This window comes from Pelecanus crispus, chromosome 3, assembly GCF_030463565.1.
Source record: "Pelecanus crispus isolate bPelCri1 chromosome 3, bPelCri1.pri, whole genome shotgun sequence".
Classification (NCBI taxonomy): domain Eukaryota; kingdom Metazoa; phylum Chordata; class Aves; order Pelecaniformes; family Pelecanidae; genus Pelecanus; species Pelecanus crispus.
The window spans coordinates 56,540,734-56,562,360 of NC_134645.1; the positions used below are offsets into that span (position 1 = coordinate 56,540,734).

The 21,627-nt window shown below is 46.1% G+C and overlaps 1 protein-coding gene across 1 annotated transcript in view; it reads left to right on the forward strand.

Annotated features, from left to right (window-relative positions):
- The first annotated feature begins 2,471 nt into the window (after positions 1-2,471).
- The window catches only part of UTRN (utrophin), a 408,114-nt gene continuing 388,958 nt past the window's right edge, over positions 2,472-21,627 (forward strand). The window contains exon 1 of the mRNA XM_075707799.1: positions 2,472-2,550. Within this exon, the coding sequence (XP_075563914.1) occupies positions 2,472-2,550 (79 nt within the window). The remainder of the gene's footprint in view (positions 2,551-21,627) is intronic.

A 21,627-nucleotide genomic window follows, 5' to 3' on the forward strand; every position in this document is an offset into this window, starting at 1 on the left:
GAGGTCTCTCTTTTTTCCTTGGGGGAAATAGTAAAGTATGGGTAAATATCAAAGTTAGCTTAGGCTAAAATACACATAATCATTGTTTATTATTGTTCTCTGTAGTGCCTAGTAAACTCATGAGCTGTATACTGGTAAGAAAAAAGACTTTTGAAGAGAAATCTTCCTCATTTCATCGCTACCGATTTCTGTTCACCTAGAGATACAAAACGAATGTGTTGCCAAGCCTGGGCTCCCTCCTTTCTTCTAGCTAATAAATTCTGCACCTTCTTTTTTGCAGATTGTGGGCCAGTTTTGTTATTAAGGCAGTGAGGTGCTTGACGATGGGAATGCATCTAGCCTTGAAAACCTTTCGGGCCGTACGGCTGAGGCCTGGCAGGTGACGCTGAGGAATTACTCAGCTACGGTTTCTCTCTGACATCGCTGAAACGTCAGACTAATGCTTACCAGGACAAATATGCGCCGCGTGTTCAGCAACCTTACGGCATAGGTGAGTGAAGACGACTAGCCTGAGCAAATAGGAGTTCGGTCATTCCCGGACTGCAAACGCGGCAATAAACTAAGTAGCGTGAGCTAAATATTTTACTAAGGTAGATGTCTGGTCATAGATAAAAATGACTACAGGTGCCCGGCGCTGCGCGCTTTCGCCGGCCGGTAGCGTTCTTTGCTCGCCCCGCTGCAGCCCACCCGGGACTGCGGCTCTCAAGCGGCCCTGAGGTGGGGCTGGGACACCCGGCCGAGCCAGGCGAGTTTTGGGAGCGCTATTTCCCGCCGTCAGGCGCGCAGACGCCCCGAGTGCCCCTCCAGCTTTGCCACGCTCCCTCGCCGCGCCACTCGGGCGCTCACGGGCGGGCCCCGAAGCGCTGCGCGACCGCGCTTATTTGGGGGGAGGGGGGGGAGGAGGAAGGGAAAGCCAGGAGCGGCGGGAGCGCCCGGTGAGGCCGGCGGGGCCCCGAGGGTTGGAGCGGAGCGGAGCGGAGCGGAGCGGCGCTGACCCCACCGGGGCCGCCCCCGCCGCCCGGCCCCGCCGCTGTCCCGGGCGAGGCCCGCGGGGCCGGGCCGGCAGCCGCCCGCGGGCGCGGCGCGGGGGCGTGGCCTGGCAGCGCCCCGCCCCTCTCCGCCCCGCCCCGCCCCTCCGGGGCCCGCGGCGGGCGCAGCCCCGCCCCTCCCGCCCCCTCGGAGCAGGGGCCGCGCGGCCGGGGCGGCTCTCCCGCAGCCGCGGCGCTGGCCCGGCGGACAAAGGGGCGCCGGGCCCGGGGAGGAGCCGCAGGGCCGGGCCGGGCCGGGCCGGGGGGCGGAGGAGGAGGGGGGCGAGGGCGGCGGCGGGGGACAGCAGCGGCTCGCACAGAAAGTTGTGGGTCCGCCAGCGCAGCGCCGCGGGAGCCGCCGCCGCCGGCGGGGGACGGGGCGCGGGGAGGAGCCGGGGCGGGCCGGGCCGTGGGGAGCGGGACCGCCTCCCGCCGCCGTGTCCGAGGGGTGAGTGGCGGCAGCGGCGGCGGGTCGCTGTCGGGGGCTGCCCCAGCACCTCTGGGAGCGGGGCTGCCCCGCGGGGGGACGCGGGCGCCGCGGCTCCGGGAGGGGCGCGGGGGGGAAAGTTTGTTCCCCAGCTCCGAGCCGGTACGGGGGGGGGCGGGGGCGCCGGGCGCACCTGCGGGCGGGGCGGGGCGGGGGTGCCGGTGCGGGGCGGCGGGGGAGCGGGCGGGACGGGGCGGCCCCGCCGCGGCGGTGCCCGAGGGGCGGCGGCGCCGCTGCGGCCGCGCACCCCGCGGGGAGGAGGTGCGGGCCCGGCCGCCGGGGCAAAATCCCCGCCGGGGGAGCGGCGGCGGCTCTGCCGGGGCGGGCAGCTGTGCGGGGCCCGTCCCGCGGGGCCGGGGTCCCCCCGCAGGGGAGCGGGGCTTCGTGGCTTCTCCCACACGTGGCTCTCTCGGCCCCGGGCCGGCCGGAGGAGCACGCCGGCCCTTAGCACCCTCCCAGCTGGGGCATGCCCCGGCCCGGCAGGAGCGGGGCTCCCCCCCCCCCCCCCCCCAAGCGGGGGTGTCCCCTTTGGTGGCAGCTGGGTGACGGCGTGGCTGCCAGGGCTGTGTCCTGCCCCGCTGGGGCGCACGGGTGGGCACGGGGCGCCCCGTCGCCCGAGGGCGGCCGAAGCTTCGCTTTCGTGGCTGGGGGTTCAACTGGCCGGCAGCACCCCTCTGTGCCACCTCGCTTTTCGAAACCCCGAAAGGCACCCCTCGGCAGGGGCACAGCGAGTGGCCGGTTGGGCGCCCCGCCATGCGTGGGCATGGCCAAGCAAGCGGGGGTCCCGGGCTGCGTCTCCCACGCGGAGTGGCGCCTGGTGTAGCCCGTGGAGTTACGGTGCCTCTCTGCTTCTCCTGGTCCTGCGCTCTAGGTGCTGGTGCTGAGCCGGGGCCTTCCATGGGAACCCTCTCCCGAGGGATTTAGGCTGCGCCCGTGGCGTACCCCAGTCCGCGAGCATGGCCCGTGTCTCCGACCAGGAGGAAGGACCTGGCGGGGGACCCAGCGAGTTCAGCGACATCATTAAGTCCAGATCAGGTAAGCTGTCGGGAGAAACGGCGTTTTCCTGTGTTCTCCTACGCTAGGCGTCTGACATCAGCTTGCATTTTTTAACAGCACGTTTTTCCAACTGGTTTTTTTGGCCGCATATTGGTAGTACAGTGAGGCACCGAGGCTGTTCGTGCAGCTGTCCTACAATTAAGTAGTAATTGTAGATCTCTGTAGATCTTTTTTTTTTTTTTTTTGACAGTGTTAGTCAAGTCTGTTTGTTTGGGATCCACCTCCTGCATTGTAATTACCTCTGCTTTTGTAAATAACCATGTGCTTAAAGTGCTCTTATGCAACCTAGCGTTGGCAGCTTTTGTGTTTATTCTCAGGCACTGAAAATGGCAACTGTGGCCGCAATACCGCACCTCCTAAAAGTGCATCGTGGTAGTACTACTCATGCAGTAACCTCATGTGCTGCCTCCTTAATGTAAAACAGTTGTCTAAGGCTACTCGCTCAGGCATTTCCTCTAGCAAAACACCCGTGTAACAGATCTGGAGGTTATTGGAAAAACATGGGGTTTTTTTTGGGGGTTGTTGTATGTTTGAGTCTTCTGAGGCTCTGACAGATGCTGGGCGGGGGGTAAAGGAGGTACCCTCATTTTAGCAGGGGGAGAACGGAGGCTTTGGAGGGGCAGAATTGGGTTGTTTAAACCTTGTTAGAAACTTGCACTACATCCAGAGACTGGATGCTCGCTTCTTTAGCCTCAAAGGCTCTCTTTTTCTCTCTTAAATGAAAAACGCTCCTATTGTCAAAAGATTTTCCTTCAGTATCTGAAACCTAAGTGTGGTGTAGGTTTGGTTTGGTTGTTTTTTTTTTTTTTTTTTAATGTTCCATACATTAAAAACTGTAGGTCTTTGGTGGTGATTTGATTTGTTAGATTACATAGGATAGGGGTTTGAATCTGGATCCCACTGGTGTTTGAATAGTTTGTTTCTTAGACCTCTTTCTGAGGAATGACGCCTTTGGTGGAGGCAGTCTTCTTCTTAACTTCTGGAAGTGCAGTTTATGGAACAGAAATGCTTGTGGTTTTCCATCTTGAATTCTGTAGTGCTGGTTTACATTTTCTGCTGTCATTTTGAAACCTCTGGATGTAATTTTATTTGATTATAAGCGTGTAGTCAGTACCTCTAAGGGCTTTGAGTTTGGGGATGGCTTGCATACAGTTTGTATGCATATATCTATGCAAGTACTACAGTTGTATAGGATGTCTGAGAAAAAATGGCTGTATTTGAGGTTTTCCTTGGATGAACAAACTGTACAGTAAATTCTGTTGTTCTGGTTAGGGCAGATGATTGTAAATCTCCTGTTACAACCGCTTTAGCTTTCTTCTTTGTTAATGAGAAAATGATGTATAGTCTAATACTCACAAGGCTAAAAGACTTGTCTATTAAATTAAAAATAGCGAGTGAAGATTGATCTTAAATAATTCATCTTTTCTAAATAATACACTGTTTTGGATCTGGATGTGCGATTTCTTCAAGTTAATTACTGTACTACATAGCTCAGATCTGAACCATTCCCTACAAGTAAACCTGTGGGAGGGATTTCCTAATGAAAGGGCTGAAGTTTTCCTGAAGTACAGATGGCAGCAAATTAAAGGCTAGTTGTCAGGACTGGGGGAAAAAATATTACTAGCTATGCTTCCGTTCTTCCGAGATACCTGGAAAAGAGAATACTAATTTTGATACTTAGAAAGGAGAACTGAGTTGTTTTTTGCTGGGAAGATTTCTCCAGCGTGGGATGTTCTTCACAGTGTAAGTGACTGGAGTACAGTAGAAGTGTTATCTTATAACTTAACTAATGTTTGGGGTAGCTAGAGGTCTGTTGGGGTTTTGAGGCTACAGAGAGCAGAACCAGACAAGGTTAGGATCTCCGCTTTCTTTTGTCATAGAAAATGGGCTGTTACTCTGTTTCTTGCTACTCTGTAAGTTCATCACCAGGGATATGGGAAATCTTTAACACTTTGATTAGAAACAGCATGCAAATATGCATTTGATTTTTCACTCTTAGTAAATAAAACATAAACCCCACTTCTAGTGGGTGAAAATCTTTAACTGATTTAATATGTCATTTTTGTGAATGCATATTATTCCTATGCATTTTTAAAGAACACTGAAAACAGTTGACTCTATTCTTGTAAATGAGAGAGATGTATAATGTCCTGTGTAATGATAATTTTCTCTCTCTCTCTGTGCTCTCTTGGGCAATTGTCTGTCCGTCTCTTTCAACGTGTTTTTCTTCATCTTTTTGGAACAGATCACCAAGCTCTCAGGATACCGTAGTTACTTTAAAACATTCATCTTCTAAAAGTGATGGTTAAAATACGTGGCTAAACCTTGTATTTTGTTATAACTTGGAAGAAAATTATCATTTGGAATGCCAGAATCTTTCAGAATCTCCTTAACAAAGAGTGGTATTAATAAAAATCTTTATAAATATTTGGCTACAAAGGCAAACTTTAGTCTTAGCACAATGTATTGTCTTTTTTGTAGTCATTGCTTCTTTAGTTATCTTGCTTTGGAAAACTGGGAAGCAGCTAGAAAGCCATAAAGGTGGCACTGTTAATACAGTGATTGGTTATTGAAAACTTGAGCTTTGATCTAAAGTTACTCTTATGAGACTGTAATAAGACACATGAAGTTTTACGGCTGCTCAGGGTTGTATCTATGCCTGTTTTTATGAACAGAACAAGCTATGTAATTTTTTTTCTTCATGCCTTGTGATTGGGAAGCTACCAGCGTACCATGTGAAGGATACAAGAGAACTGCAGAAAATCATAGTTTTTCTATAGAGCAATCAAAATCAGTTAACAGCGGATGGGATTTCTATTTGTTGCTTGCGCAAAACAAAGTGTGTGTGTGTTGCAGGATTTCACAGATGGGGAGAAAGTAATTTTGCAGGTATCTAATTCATCCTTTGGGGAGCTCAAGCTGAGAGGATGAAGGATAAAACACTTTGAATGGAGACCCCTGTATGTTATTGATTATGTTGGAAATACTTTTTCCTTCAGCGGTCAGCAAGAAAAGTTTCTATGAAGATGCTGTATGCTGTAGCTGTTGTAAGCAATAAATGATTGATTTTCCAAAGCAAAAGAGTTGTTGTCTTCCCCCCACCCCAGTAATCTCATGTTTGTGACTTGTGATACTAAAAAAAGAAAGTAAGACTTCTTTCTGTTGTCTAACTAGCATTTATTATTTTCTGCTTTGGATGTGGTTCTTCTTTGATTAGATAGTTTGTTAGCACTGATCTCCATGTAGCTACAAGTTATTTTTGAAGACACACTTAGAATAGAATATGATGGTGACCAAAGCTGCCTTTAAAATAACTGTTGGCTATGGTAATTATAAGGGAGGCTGGCTTATGTTTGCAGAAGAACCAAGCATCTTTTTTGCCTCCCTTCCTCCTGCACCAGTGGTGGATGCTGATGGCTCTGAGTGCCTGATGTTTAAGGGGTAGGATACTTGTTCCTGGATGGTTATGTTGGGTTTATATATTTATAATTAGCAATTATGTAGCATTATTAGCCCGTGCTATGCCTGTGCCTCTGTATGATTGCTTGCTATCGAAAAGTTTTGCCTTTTTTACTTTTTTACTTCCTTATAAGATGAAGTAATGTATATGGAGCTGATTTATATCTTTGAAAGGCATCTTGAGCAGATAGGTGAGCTCTTCTCTTTGCAATAACTTTCAGGAAGGAATGCTGTGGGATGATTGCCTTGCAGTGGTGAAAACAGCGCTGTCATCACCAGGCTTGAAGAACAGATGAGTCTTTGCTATGATTAATTATGGAAAAAAGACAAACTCGCTTAAAATCTGTCATGGTAGCTTGGAATGGTAATATATAATTAAACAGTAAGACGTGACAGGAAAAACATTTCTGGAAGATTACTCTATGCCTCTGGTGCATTTTAAGATACAAGTTCCTGTCTAAATTGAGGGAAACTTAATTCTCCTCATCTACCTTTCATTTTTAATTACATTAAATATATTTGACTGAAAGACTGCTTTGAGAAATTGTAACTTATTTTTGGAGTTCTTGGGCAAGGCTCATTCTGAGAACTGCTGCTGTTGTCTGTCTGTCCGTCCCTATGAAGCAATGCTTACTTGGCTGGCAGCCCCCTTGCTCCGGGATCTCCCAGCCCCGCGGTGCCACGTGTTGCCTTTGGAATGAGTTCCTTTGGTGATGCCTCTCGTTGCCAGATCGCTATGGGCCAAATGCGCAGCTTCTCCTTTGTCATTTTGGCTCAATTGGTGTGAAATGGCCAGGAGTCATTATAGTTGCAGGCAGACCCTTAGGATTCTGTCAAGTGGGAGCGCAGTTGGCGTAGCCAGTTTTGCGCTGTGTGAACCCTTCAGGGAAGTTTGTGTGGACAAGGTGTTAAAGACAAGTGACAAATTTGCTGCTCCTTATTTCTAGCCACTAAAATGACTGTTTTTCAAAAGTAAACCTTTAGGTTGCTGTAGCCTGGCTCCTTTCTGTCGTTTGTATCGCCTCCTTTTCTTGGGCTGTCTGTTGGGGACAGATTGGATGCTGCAGTGAAGACAGTTCTAGGGTATTGCCTAGCATTTATGAAACGGCAGATATATAAGTACCAGGCTGGTTTCTTCTAGTCTCTTGATTGGTAGGTGAAGAAATAACATATGCTGCTCTGTCTGTTTGAAGCACGACTTTGCCTTGGAATAGAAATTGAAGCTCCTCGGGGAGGGGAAAAAAAAAAACAACAAACCCAAACCATAAAAGCAGCCCATTGATTTGCACGTGCTCTGCCAGGAAATGAAAACATAACCCTGGGCAAGAGCCGCTACATGTAGCATGTTGTTTCTAAAGAGGTCTAAAAGATGGGGTGGGGAGAGGCAGCTGCCGGTGGTGTGGGACCCCCCACCGATGAGGATCCCGTGGAGATGGGGTGCCTAGGTGAGGGGCAGACCAGGAGCAATGTGAAATTCCCGGCTCCACCTCCCCCAGCGCTCTTTGAGGTTCTGTCCCCCACTTCTTGCCTCAGCCCTCAGGTCTGGGGGAAGAAGAAAGACTCTCATACAGTATCATGAAAATATTTTCATGTGCAAAGAAGTTCTCGATGTTCACAGCACTGGGCAGCTTAGCAAAGAATTAGCTGTGCTCTCTTAACCCCTATCAGTAACTGCTCCTGGTTTTCCTCCTCGCCTTGACTATTCCTCCCCGCAGAATCCATGGTGTGTGTGTTGGGGTCAACTCTTGTGGGTAGGGAAGAGTAGGGCAGTATTGTTATTAACATCTTTCAAATGTGAGTAAGTGGGGAGACGGACTGGGATAGGTAACTCATTGTAGGTGTGGAAGGGTGAGAGGAAGAGCACGTGGGCTCCAGCTGAGCTCACGTCGTTTCAGGACAGTATAGCTGCTCTGCTACCAGGTATCAGCATGGATTGGTGTGCTCAGAGCCCGCACAATCTGCTTTTCATGTGTTGTACGGTATCCCTCCTTCGAAGGAAAATGCACAATTAGAAGAGCACAGCTGTTCCCACCCATCCTGGGAGCTGAGATGCCCCTAGCACAAAGTTGGGGAGAAGTGCATTTATTTCGATGACTTAATGACAGTCTGAAGAATGAATAACAGGGTTTAAACATTGTGAGGTGGGAGGGAGGAGTTGCATTGTCTGACTCTTTATTATGTTGATGAAAGAATAACTTTTAGTGCTCCATACTTTGTCATAAGTCTGTTTTATGTCTTCCTCCCCTCCCCCACTGTGTTTCTGGAATGAAATGGGGAAGCAAGCTGAGTTGTAATTTCAGAAAGTGACAGAAGAAGGCTGGGAGTTTTAAAGGTAGCGACAAAAATAACAGGCTAAGGAAATAGAAGAGCCCTCTGGCACATGTGGGTTTGACAGAAGACAATGATACAGCTCTGTTGCAAGCTGTAGTTCTGGGAAAGAGGCAAGAAACTACTGACTTGTAAATATAAGCAGCTGCAAAGTCAGCGAAACATCTGCCATCGAGGAGGAGGAGTCAGAAACTGCCATTTATTTATTTATTAGGCTATGACGTCTTTGGGCCTCTTCTTTGAAAGGGCATCCAAACCACCTGATACTGCCTGTGGAGAGCATAAAAAGAAAAGCTTACTTTGATTATTGGAACCAAGTTGGGCTCAGCCCCGAGTGGAGCCAAAAAGAAAGAGCCGAACAAAAATAAGACCACTCGTCATTATGTTTTGTAGCCACTCGTCTGTGGGACCAGCAGGTTGGGGCTGGTACAGTTGCTGGCCGTGACTCCAGGTGCATGCCCGAGCAGCCAGGAGGCTCTGACGTGGCTGTGGACGGTGCCCGGGGAGGCTGGGGCTGGGCTGGACACTGGTTGTCCGTGGGGAGGCTGCTGGAAGATGGTCAGCTGTAATGGGGAGGGTGTGGGCAGTCGCAGTTCCTTCTGCCAAGGGCAGGGTTGAGCCTGGGTGTGTTGTAGGCTGTGTCTTCCCTCTGAGTCTGACCAGCTCTGGATGCGAGCCCCAGCGATGCAGGGGAGGCTGGTTAGCCACAGGGACCCATCTACAACTGTGGCACTGACCTTCTTGTGAAGGTTTCTTATGCTCAGAAATGTGCTCACTCTTTAATAATTTGCATTTTTAGATATTCATTAATCTAAGTGCATAGGACAGATGCAATAAACATGTTGAGGTGCTGGAGAGGAATAACTTGAGCATTGTCTGGCCTCACCAGTAGTTTCTCCTGTAACGAGGCAGCTCCTGTGCCAGAGGAGCATACTCTGGCAGCCTAGCTCTTTTTTGGGTATGGGGGCCTCCCACTGGGTGTGGAAGAAGTGGTGAAGAGCTGCTGAGTCTTCAGCTGGTGGGAGATAGGGTGACAGTGTGTTTTGGTAAAAGCCAAACTTCTATCTCAAAAACACTGGTAGGAAAGGATGTGGCTACGTGACAGAGACTGGATAGGTATTCTTAAGGCTATTTTGCTGGTCAATATAGGGAATGTGCAGCAATACTTTTCAGTCATAAATTATTGGTAATGAAGGTCCTTTCTGGACTTCAACACCTGTTCCCCTCACCTTGTGGAAAACAGAGGACCCACCGTCCAAACACTCTGTGAGAGATTTTGTGAGGACTTAGACAAACGTATATGGACAGTCACTGGCTTACGCATTTAACTGTGGAGAAATGTGCATTTAACCCACGAAACAACATGCTTTGGGTCTGTGTAATTCATTTCACAAATAACTTTAGGTAGTTCCTTTGTACTTGACTTTTATTGCCTAGCATCAAATGTGGTTTTTGCTCCTCTCCGAATTTAGATCATGGCAGAGGACCACAGGTGGAATATATTCCTAAAATGTTATGTTACAAATTATTGATCAGAGAAAAGAGGTGTGATGAAGTTCTGAAGTGTGTTGCTAGCTTCTTTATTGTTATTAATCTACCATGCTATCCTGGATGAGCAAAGAAGAGTAGCCTGTGCATGAATAACAAATAGAGATTTATCTGAACATTTTATGGGAGCACGCTGGGAATAGGGTGAAGCCTTTTGGTTTCTATGTTATTTTAATAGTTATATTAAAAAATGCGATTGTATTAAAAGAAGAGAATAAATAAAGAAGTATTTAAATCCCAACAGACCAAGAGCTTTTTATTCCCTCTTTCTAGGCTTTTACTTCTGCTCTAACTTAATAATGAACAACAGCTATGGTCAGCATAAATCATTTCCAGAGAGAGTTCATTGCTCTCTTTTTTTTTTTTTCTGGTTTCTACATGTACATCTTGTTCTTGGATGAGGCTTCTCATAGAAATTCACGGGAACACGTTGTGTTAACCCTGTGCCTCTTTCTTGAGAAAAGACCTTCTGGAAGTTGAAAGTCTGGTAATTTCCTTCTGAATATAGTTCCGCTCTCTCTGGGATGGTGGTGCGTAAACTTTCTGCTCTGAATGCTTTTCCTCTGTGCTCAGGAATTTTTCTCTTGGACCTGGCTGTAGGGCCCAATTTAGGGCTTGCTGGTTTGATTTGGTGAGCTTTTTTTTTAAAAAAATAATTTAAATAAATTTTTAGCTAATTTAACACACTGTTCATTTGGAATAGAGTTTATTAAGTTTAATCTGAGAGTTATTAAAGGTCACAGTACAGATGTGAAGTACTTGGTTGGTCTTTCTACTCAAATATGTTTACACACTTTATGATCTGAGCAGCGGAACAATCTGTCTGGCGGAGTGTCAGACTTGTGCAGTGCTCAGGTACTTGCAGGAGAGGATGCCATTTCTCCCTGGTGCACTGAGGATGGGAGCAAACTCTCCAGGTGGCTGCAGGTTCCTGGCAGGCTGTGGACCACAAGCCCTGTTGCATCCTTGGGACTCTCTGTGCTTTGCCTCTGACTGTTGCCTGGGTGCCTCAGGAGAGGCTGTGCTTCAGGGCCTTCCTCTGCTTTTATTTCTGTTTCTGGTGAGGCTGCACCTCAAATAGTGTGTCCAGTTTTGGGCCCCTCAATACAAGAAAGACATTGAGTCACTGGAGCATTGTCCAGAGAAGTGCAACGAAGCTGGTGAAGGGTCTGGAGCACAGGCCTTATGAGGAGTGGCTGAGGGAACTGGGGTTGCTTAGCCTGGAGAAGAGGAGGCTGAGGGGAGACCTTATCGCTCTCTACAACTACCTGAAAGGAGGTTGTAGTGAGGTGGGTGTTGGTCTCTTCTCCCAAGTAGTTAGTGATAGGACGAGAGGAAATGGCCTCAAGTTGCACCAGAGGAGGTTTAGATTGGATGTTAGGAAAAATTTCTTCACGGAAAGCGTAGTCAAGCATTGGAACAGGCTGCCCAGAGAGGTGGTTGAGTCACCATCCCTGGAGGTGTTCAAAAAATGTATAGAGGTGGCACTTCAGGACATGGTTTAGTAGGCGTGTTGGGTTGACAGTTGGACCGATGATCTTGGAGGTCCTTTCCAACCTTAGAGAGTCCTAGTTTTACTTTCATTAAAAAATAATCCAGCCACCAAGCCAGGAACATGAATTTTATTATTATTCTACCCTTAACTGGTTTAGTGGTGGACACTTGGTAATGTTAGGCTAATGGTTGGACTTGATGATCTTGAAGGTCTTTTCCAACCTAAATGATTCTGTGATCCTTTCCTCTCCTCCCACCCCACCCGCACTTGAGCGTTATTGTTTGAATATTGACATAATTCAGGACAAAAGGACACTTTAAATGCCCAACCGCACTGTTCTGGTTTCACTGAGCATTTGAGAATTTATTAAAGCCATGAAACATGTCGTAAGTTCTGGAAGTTATGCTGCTATCTTAATAGGAAAAGTCAAGTGTTGACTGTTGTATTAATGGGAAGTGCATTTTGTACTGAACTGCACAACTGAAATTGAACGGAGGAAAGAGGAAGGAGGAGTTCAAATGGGGTTGTGCCTGTTGTCACAAATGTCATAACACTTTGCATGTGTATGGGTTTGTTTTTTTTTTTTTTTTTTTTTGAAGGCTGTTGAAACTGACTTCAAGTTCATTTTTTGCCCTCTGGATGTTAACAGAAGGTTCCTTCTTGATTACAGGAAAAACAGTATTGAAGGAAAGGAGACTAAAAGCCCCCTTTACTATCCATAATTTTAGCGAGGTGCTTCACGGAGCCTCTAGATGCCAGGCTCCTCATCTGTGTTAATACCTCGCCAGATCCCTCTTTCCCTGTTCCTCTTCCTCTAATGAAGGGCAATGTGTAAAAAACATTGAGTAGAGGTGCAGTTTTAACAAATGTACTCTAGCTCTAGTGAGAAGCTTCGAACTCCCAGGTACATCATACCTCTACTGGGAAAAACTTTCTTCTGTTTATGGGTATTGAGAAAATAATGGCATCTGTTTGCGACATTGTCCTGGTTTTGGCTGGGATAGAGTTAATTTTCTTCCTAGTAGCTGGCATAGTGCTGTGTTTTGGATTTAGTAGGAGAAGAATGCTGATAACACACTGATGTTTTAGTTGTTGCTAAGTACTGCTTATGCTAGTCAAGGACTTTTCAGCTTCCCATGCTCTGCCAGGTGCACAAGAAAACTGGGAGGGGGCACAGCCAAGATAGTTGATCCAAACTGACCAAAGGGGTATTCTATACCATAGGACATTGTGCTCAGTATATAAGCTGTGGGGAGGTGGCTGGGAGGCTGCAATCACTGCTCGGGAACTGTCTGGGTATCAGTCAGCGGGTGGTGAGCAATTGCATTGTGCATCACTTGCTTTGTATATTGTTGTTATTTTCCCTTCCTTTTCTGTCCTATTAAACTGTCTTTATCTCAACCCGTGAATTTTACTTTTTTTTTTTTTTTTCCTCCTGATTCTTTCCACCATCCCACTGGGGAGCAGGGGGGTGAGCGAATGGCTGTGTGATATTTAGCTGCCTGCCAGGTTAAACCACAACAGTCCTTTTTGGTGTCCAACGTGGGGCACAAAGGGTTTGAGGTAACGATGGATCTGACCAGAGCATGTTAAAACAAATCTGTGATAAGCATTCATTATATTAGTTTAATAGTCACTGGTCGCAATGTTCATTCATTTGCTCTCAGGGTTGTGCTTGTTCTCAGAGTTGTGCTATGTAACACCTTACTTGACCTATGCATTCCCTGTGTTGCTGTTTATCACCTCTGGGAGTTGGATTAAAGTTATCACTTTACTGTACTGAGTGTTACACTGGCTTATGGTGCAATGAAATTATTGGTCATGAGATTGTACTCAGCACTGCCATCATTCCTGTACTTCAGGAGATTTGGGAGCCATTTCTCAGAAACTATTAATAATTACACTTTTCACCTCTTCTTCTCAGAGAACCAGTCTATGGGGGAGACAGGAGGGGATGCTTTCCCCTGCTACATCACCATCCCTTTCTCCTTCAGGCTAGTTACAACAGCTCTTGAGAATTTTTAATATCCTTGGAATATTCAAACCAGAATGCTCCTACTGCTATGTCTCTTGTTTAGGGTTAAACAACTATTTAAGAATATCATCCAGAGATCAACCCCCGCGACAGGCACTGGGGCCACTCCGAGCCCCGTGACAGGTGCCGCAGTGATTCTAACCGTAGTGACAAACACTGCAGCTACTCAAACCGGAGTGGTGGGCACTGTGGCTGAATTAGAGAACCAACCCTTGCTGGTGTCAGTCACCCCTATACACAAGAAGAAATACACAAGAAGATCGGCTTGTTTAGTAAGGGATGAAGATGAACCAGGGCCATCACAGGAAGGGGAAGAAGAAGCAGAACCTGTAAATGAGATAGTAACTACCCGATCCCTATCCCTGAGTGAACTGTGAGATATGTAAAAAGATTTCAGTTGTTGCCCAGGTGTGTGCTTCATCACCTGGCAGCTCTGTTGGGATAATGGGGCCAGTAGCCTGGAATTAGAGGGCAGGGAAGCCAAGTTTCCCTTTCTAGGGAAGGGGGCATTGATAAAGTGATTGGAGAAGGGGCACAAGCCCTCAGCCTGTGGAGACAACTCCTGTCAGGTGTGAAGGAAAGGTATCCCTTCAAGGAAGATCTTATATGTCACCCAGGCAAGTGGACCACCGTGGAGAGAGGTACCAGTACCTGAGAGAATTAGCTGTGCTAGAGGTGATTTATAGTTGCCTGAACAATGAGCAGTTATCCAAAGATCCAGATGAAGTCAGGTGCACACGACCAATGTGGTTAAAGCACAGCAGACATGTTTCCACGTGGATGGTTCTCTTGGCCCTTTCTGATCCCAAGAAAACTAGATCGGTCAAGACTTACAGAGCTGTTGAGATGTAGGGGAGCAGTAACTGCTGCATCAGCTGCAGTGGTGTCTGTTACTTCTCAGTCCTACAGCAGAACCTCTCTTTGAATGACACCTCTTTACAGTTTGGCAAAATTGCCTTTTTTTATGCCAAAAGAATTAATGCACTGTCTACATCTTTCTTCCACATCCATGTGTGCATGGCAGGAGGGAGCATAAGACCCTGCTATTAGGTCTCAGGACTGACTTCTCAGGTCCTTATGTAGACCCTCTAGAGAAGTGAGGCATGAGAAGTGAGGACCTGAGAAGAACCGAATTTCAGATTTTTTTTTTTTGCTCTAAAGCAGCTATTTAGAAAGGTTTTCATTTGGCCTGTAATGAAGTAAGTGGTTTCCTAAAACTTAGGAAACTTGAAGTTAATGAATTCCATGTAAATTGTATTTTGTTGTTCATCTTTGTTTTAAGAGGGGAAATAATTTCCTTCCTAGGTCATGAAGGCTATTTGTCTTCCCAAATCTTTCCGAGCTAGGAATTTCTTGACTTCTTTGAGGCCTTGTCTTCTACCTGTGATCCTACGGAGCAGGTTTTTTGTCACTATATGGTAATAACCTCCTCTTCTCATCAGGCAGTGTTAAATATTTCATCATTGTTTAAGGATAGTAGTTACTTTGCTTACACAGTGACTAACAGTATTGGGTGTGTTCATCTCCATGAGGAAAATGCAGAGACAGAACCCACCTTTTTTGATTTTTAAAAACAAAAAAACCTCCAACGAACCAACTAAAAAAAGTCTTCCTAACTGAAAATCCCCAAATTCTCTCTGGTTTAAAAGCTCACTTAATTTTGAGCGAGGTACACAACTCTGTTGTGGTGTGACAGAGCTCTTTGTGTGTCGTAGGATACCATGTCTGTAAAGAAAGGAAGTTGTGTTCACATAAATGTTTTTGCTTCCCTGAAGTGAGGAGGTGCAATGGAAGGAAAGAATGGTAGCTGGTCTTGCAAAACAGGTTGCTTTTGGTGGGTGGTCACCCCCAATTGATAGTTTGAGAGTTGTATTCCCTCTCAGAAAAACAGTGAAGTTAATGCCAGGGGTCTATGGGGGAAGGTGAGGTCCTGTGGTCTGGCCTGTCTGAGGCACCAGGTGGGACAGAGTCTCGGTGGTTAACAAGTGCCATTTTCAAGTGTTATGCCGTATAAACCAAGCAGCCCCCAGAATAGAAGGGCCAAACTGGAAGAGCGTGTACTGGACAGAAGCAAACACTTTGCTCATCCATCTCCACTTAGCACTAATGCTGGTCTTCTATCAGTTGTGAGACTGGGATATTTAAATTTCTCAATTTGAGCCTCCATGTTATGGACACAAAATGCAACAGCCTGCTCTCCGCCTGAGTGTATAAACTTGCCTTGCCGTATATACCTGTTTGGGCTGGCAGAATTTGTGGTTGAAAGAACATGCCAAAAATGCTTTTGGGTAACTGGGTTTAAAATGTGGGATTTTGAGTCTGATGACATACAGTCTGTTTTACACAGGAACAGTGTTGTGGCACATGCAAACCAGAGATTCATGTAAAATGTTATGACAATATAGAATGGCCAACCTAGCTAATTTACAGCCAGGGTGACTTCGTAATTGTTTGTGGCATTGATTTATTATCATTTGTCTTGTTTGTGACTGAATGAATAATATAAAAATAGATGTCCTGTTCCGTTCCATTCCAAGTATGAGGATAACAATTTTTGAACATGATAATGCAGTTAAAAATAATTACCCAAAATAAACTAAAAAGCCCCAAACCTTGCTTTTTGCAAATCATACTTCTGTTTTTCCCAGCAGTTGCTTTTTTTTTTTTTTGTGTGTGTGTGCACGCTCTGTTCCTCCTCTGCCTTCTCCAGCTTCATGGTTTTTCTTCCACCTGGAGGAAGACTGCAGTGGCTGCCTCGGTGTTTGCTGCACGGCGTGTGGGGAAGAGCAAAAGAGCTGGAGAGGCTTTTTTCCTTCCTGCTCTCATGCCGGTGCAAGGGAAGGGTGGAAGGGCTGATGTGGCAGTGCTGGCTCCTGCTGCCCTCGGATGTGCCCCGGTGCCTGGCGGGGCCCTGTGCTGACGCCTGGGGACCCCCCTGCTCCCATTTTTCAGGCAGCTTCTCCTCTGCGCTGTGCACAGAAGGCAGTTTGATGAGATGATCTAAAAATCTAGTGAAGCAGGTGGAAAAATGTCATAATACTTTTTTTTTTTTTTTTCTGCTGAACTCTGTTGCCTGTCTGGCTTCACCTCCCTGGTCTGGCAGGCATTTGCAGGGAGGGGAAAAAAGTGTTCCTTGAGGATTTAGCTGCTGCTCTAGATCATCTTCACAGAGGATAATTCCGGTGAAGACATAGTTGTTTGTAGAGGTGCTTGTATGACTATTTGTACAGAGAAGACTTAATGGAAAATGAGCTGAGGGCAGTTACTGCTGGGGCCTAGATCAGAAAATGTTTTGGGTGCTTGATGAGAAACTCTATGGCCTGGTGCTACCAGAGCAGCTGGGTAGGGGAGGAGACAGTAGCTATCTACAGAGGGCCTAGACATTTTAAGGCATCTTCCTCAAAGCATAATTGACAGATACAATTTGCCACTAAGGCTGGCGAGCGGTTTGCAAGGGTGCAGAAACACGCGTGGCTGGAGGGAGCTGCCAGGCCTCTGTTCAGCTGAAGCCCGTGCGGCAACCTGGTCCCGTGCCGTGCCCAGGGCCTCGGCCGGCGAGCACAGTGAAAAATGTGCAGGGGTCACTTTTTCCAAAACAGTCATGGGGGGGAGAGGAGGGAGGCATTTGGGGTGGTGCCCGTCTTTCCTGTAATTGCCTCTTAATTAGAGCCCTCACGCTGACTTGTCACTCTTGAAATGCCAGTTCAAATTTTCAAAGGGTTCCAGCCACTGACCATTACACTAAGCACCGGGCTGCAGTGTAGGGCGAGGTGTGGCCTGTTCCTGACGTATCGCGCGGTGACAAAATGTGCCAAGAAGAGTGTGAGGGGCAAGAGAACATTGAGGACATTTAAGTCAGGCAAATCCTAACACCTTCTGGGGGAGAGAGTGTTTGTAAGCATTTCTGCACTAGAGATGCGCTGCTTGGTGACCGTGTCTAAGGCTTAAGGCCAAAAAAAGGAGTTAAGAAGCTTGTCCATCTGCTGAAGCTGACACTGAGATGTCAGTACCAAAACTTGGTGTTGAAAGATGCTGGTCTAAACTGAAGAGCAGACTTGCAGCAAGCTTGATATTTTTCCCAGGAGAAAGATATTGTAAGGTCATCAATCAAGAACTAGAGAAAAGGAGCATTGCTGTCCCTTTCCCTCCCCAAAATAAAACAACCAAAACAAACCCTTGTGTTGCTGGTATTAGCAACCATCTGGCTGCTACCCCTGTTGATGCTTGCAAGAACATAGTGTTATCATGATAAACAGCCGTTGTGTTGCAAGGGGGGCTGGCCTGTGCACAGGAACAGCTCTGATAAACTTTTGAACAAAAACCCACTGCAGGAAAAAGAGGGATTTCATTGCTGTAATTGTTTATCCCAGATGAGATAATGATCCTGAAGTTTATGTCAGTGTCGCAGTCCAAATAATTGAGATGCCTAGAAAGTAGGGGAGCTTAGGGCTGTATCTAGAGGGGGAGAATCTTTTTAACAAGGCCTGTTGTGACAGGACAAGGAATAATGGATTTAAACTAAAGAAGAATAGATTTAGACTAGACATAAGAAAGAAATTTTTTTACAATGAGGGTGGTCAAGCACTGGAACAGGTTGCCCAGAGAGGTGGTAGAGGCCCCATCCCTGGCAACATTCAAGGTCAGGTTGGACGGGGCTCTGAGCAACCTGATCTGCTTAAAGCTGTCCCTGCTCACTGCAGGGGGGTTGGGCTAGGTGACCTCTAAAGGTCCCTTCCAACCCAAAGCATTCTATGATTCTATGATTATGTCACCACATAGATAACGATGGATCCTTTTGACTAGAAATTGAGTTCCATGTTTGCCTGGAGGAAGCATGGGGGAAATGTTTGTAGAGCTGTTTCCTCTGTTTGCATGGTGCTGTCAGTGGCTGCTGAGCTCTGATGCAGGGTATGCATGCTACAGAGCGTGTTAGCTCGGGCACGGTGGTGCTCTGGCATCTGTCATTGAGGTGACAAGTGTGCTCGTAGGGGCATTATGCGGGGTTATCCTGGTCAAATGCCTCCTAGCTTTATGATCTCTGCTTTGCATTCATTTATATGGTGTAGTCAATCACATGAAGTGAACGATGCGGCACGCTGTGGTTGGTGCAGTTGAGGTCTGATTCTTGGTGACTTCCTGGGTGAGGTTGCTGTCATTTGGGGCTCCTAAATTCCCACAGGAATCACATGTGATGTGTGTTGTGTCCGTAAGTGCGGCTGAGGAAGGTACCTGCCCCGCAGAGGAATGTGTGTGTGGTACTTCTGCTCCAGGGCACTTCCAATTGCAGTAGCTCCTGCTTCTTGCGGCTACTTTAACGTTGCTCTTGAAACTGTCTCTCACTGCTTCACTTGATGCTACACCTAAATTAGGGGTTACTGGGTTAGGTCAGGGATCACTCTAGCATGTAATACCTACTTCTGAGGCAGAATAAATTTTCTTCAACAGCTGCTGGGCTAGAAGAGGAAGAGGAGCACATAATACCTGGTGGATCCCATAGCTTGTGGCTTTATGAATAGAGAACATACATTGGCGTTGAATTATCTGTGGTGTTCTGGGCAAAATATCACATATAATGTAGTGGCTTCTTTGTCTATTAACTGGGCAAGGTGCCTTTAGCACTTAAGAAACTGGCATGAAAGCAGTGAGGGGTCCCATAAACCCTGACCTGTTGTAGGCACGTCAAACTTGCTTTTACTCTCTGTCTTTCCAGTATGATGTTGAAGAGGTCTTGGGCTGTTGTATTGATCCTTAAAGGATTCAGGGGCCTTCATTCAGGTGATTAAATTTATTTTCAGGATGAAGTCTGTGGTTGACAGTGACGTCCTCTCTGAACTAGTCCAAATCTGTTGAACAGCCTTTTGAGAAAATACTGTCTGCTGCAAATCTTGCCACTGGAGCTGGTTAGGAAAAAGTAATTCACGTTGGGTGATGTACTTGCACGGATGTTTTGGTTCTAGTGTGATTTGGGCAGAAAAAAATGAAAGAAAGCTTGGAATTTGCTGCCGATTGTTGCCTTGGAAGTCCTGATGCGGCCTTTCCTCCACAGCGCTGCCCTGTGGAGCAGAAACCATTAGCCAGGTGGTGAAAAGTGACTATGTATATATAATGTTCAGATAAATTGACTACAAGAAATGAAGACTGCTTAGAAATGTTTTGCTGATTTATTTTCCATGCTAGTTCTCACCGCTGTTTGTTATAGCTTCCTATTTTGGCCCTGCAGTCTCTGGCTTTTATTATATGTGGAGACAAGTATAAGTTAAAATACATGAAAATGTGATGTTCAGTGGAACTCTATTTTGCTGTTTGGGGAAAGAAGAAAGGGGTTAAAGAACATGAGTTCTCCTGATGTACTGCACTGTTGAAAGATGTGCACATACCGTAGTGATCATCTGAAACAAATTTATGTGGCTAGGACTAGTGCAACCTGATTATGAAAGTATTCTGCGTAATTTGTGTGGGTATGGGAAGGAGAAGAGAAATTGTGAAATGAATTGTAACTCTTTATACTTGTTTCTTATAGTTTGAAAGTCTGTCATCTTATGGATTTGGGTCCTTACGTGCACTAAACTGGCACTTTTTTCCCCCTTTATATCAAAATGCACACAGTTGTTTTTCTTCTCCTAGTGATTTGAGGACAGAAGGCAGAAAAAGGGGTTTTGTTCCTCATAAGATATTATGTCTACCTGGTATTCTCATTTGCAATAAGGCTCCTTTCATACTATTCCAGCACTTAAAAAGGACCTTAACTTGCTATCCTATTAAGAACCTGTTGTGCTGCCAGGAAAATGTAAAGAGGCTGTAGACATTTGGGGCTCAACTCTCATCTACAGTACAATGAAGAAAAGGAAATAATACATTCTTGGCTCTCCTGAATTTAGCAGAGCCAAAAGGTTATCAGCTGACAGAGTAGATGAGTTGTAATTATGATAACTAATGTTACTGGAAGTCTTTAAAAAGCAATTGAATTAATTATGTTTGATCTTGGTGAGACTCTGTGGCTGTTGGGATGGATGTTGATCTGGATCTATTATCTGGGATGCAGTGTGGTGTAAGGGGGAAAAATAATGTGTGTGAATTGTGTGGGACTCGTCTTTTTATCTGCTTTGTATCTGTATTGTGGCATACTTAATAGAGAATATTCTATTTTTTTGCCTTTTTATTCCTTTCCTTTTTGGATGAATAAATTGAACTCTGCTACGCTCTGGAATCTGCAAGGTATTATGAAAGCCTTTTTGGAAAGTCTGGCAAATTGTAAAATCCAGTTTCAGTGAGAATTAGTGTATGATGTATTTTGCCCCTTCTGTGTAAGGTGGATATAGTTAAAGGGTTACAAAACCTATTTTGCAGACTGTTATTTTCCGAAGTAAGTATTCAATTAATGCATAAAACAGGAACAAAAGGTAATTTCTGGTTAAATTACTATTTTTAACTAAGGCATCCTTTGACTGTCTTAATCAAGGGGGACAAGATGAAGTTTTTATTATATATGGAATTCCTTCCTTACAGTCTTTAGACATTTTTTTCCTACCCCCTCTGCAGGACTTGGAATGATGAGAGTACAGCTGAGAAGTGGGTGGGTCAGCTAGATCATGTCTTCTAGAGTCATCCAGCTCATTACAAATAATCATCTGCTGTTTATTTAAATATCAGTAACATAAATAGATAAGCTGCTGCTTTATCATTCCAGTGCAAAAATAGTGCTCTGCACTTTTTGCAAAGTAAGAGCAAGCAGGTTTAATTGTATCTCAATAATGAAGGGTGGTGTATTAATACAAGGTGAGTGGATTTTTCTTTGCAAAAAACTTAAAGACCTGTATCATGGAGGTAGACTAAGACTAACCCAAACGAAGGGCAAACTCAACTTTATTTCACAAAACAGCCAAAACCATACAACAGAAAACAATGAGAAACAGGAGTAAACCAAAAAAAATCAATCAACACTCCTATAACATTTAACACCTAACAGGTTTGAGGTGTCAGTCGGGATATTGTTACTACACGTCAACACACACAAGAATGATGATCCAAGGTGCAGACACCCACTCACTCACTCACAAGGGGAAACTCCCTCTCCCCCCCCCCCCCCCCGGTACCCAGAAGATGTAATGGCTCACTCAGGGAGAAGGGGCGAGGGCTCCCTCATGGATCTGTCCAGAAGAAATCACTCACCAAAAGGAGGTGAGGGCGCTCA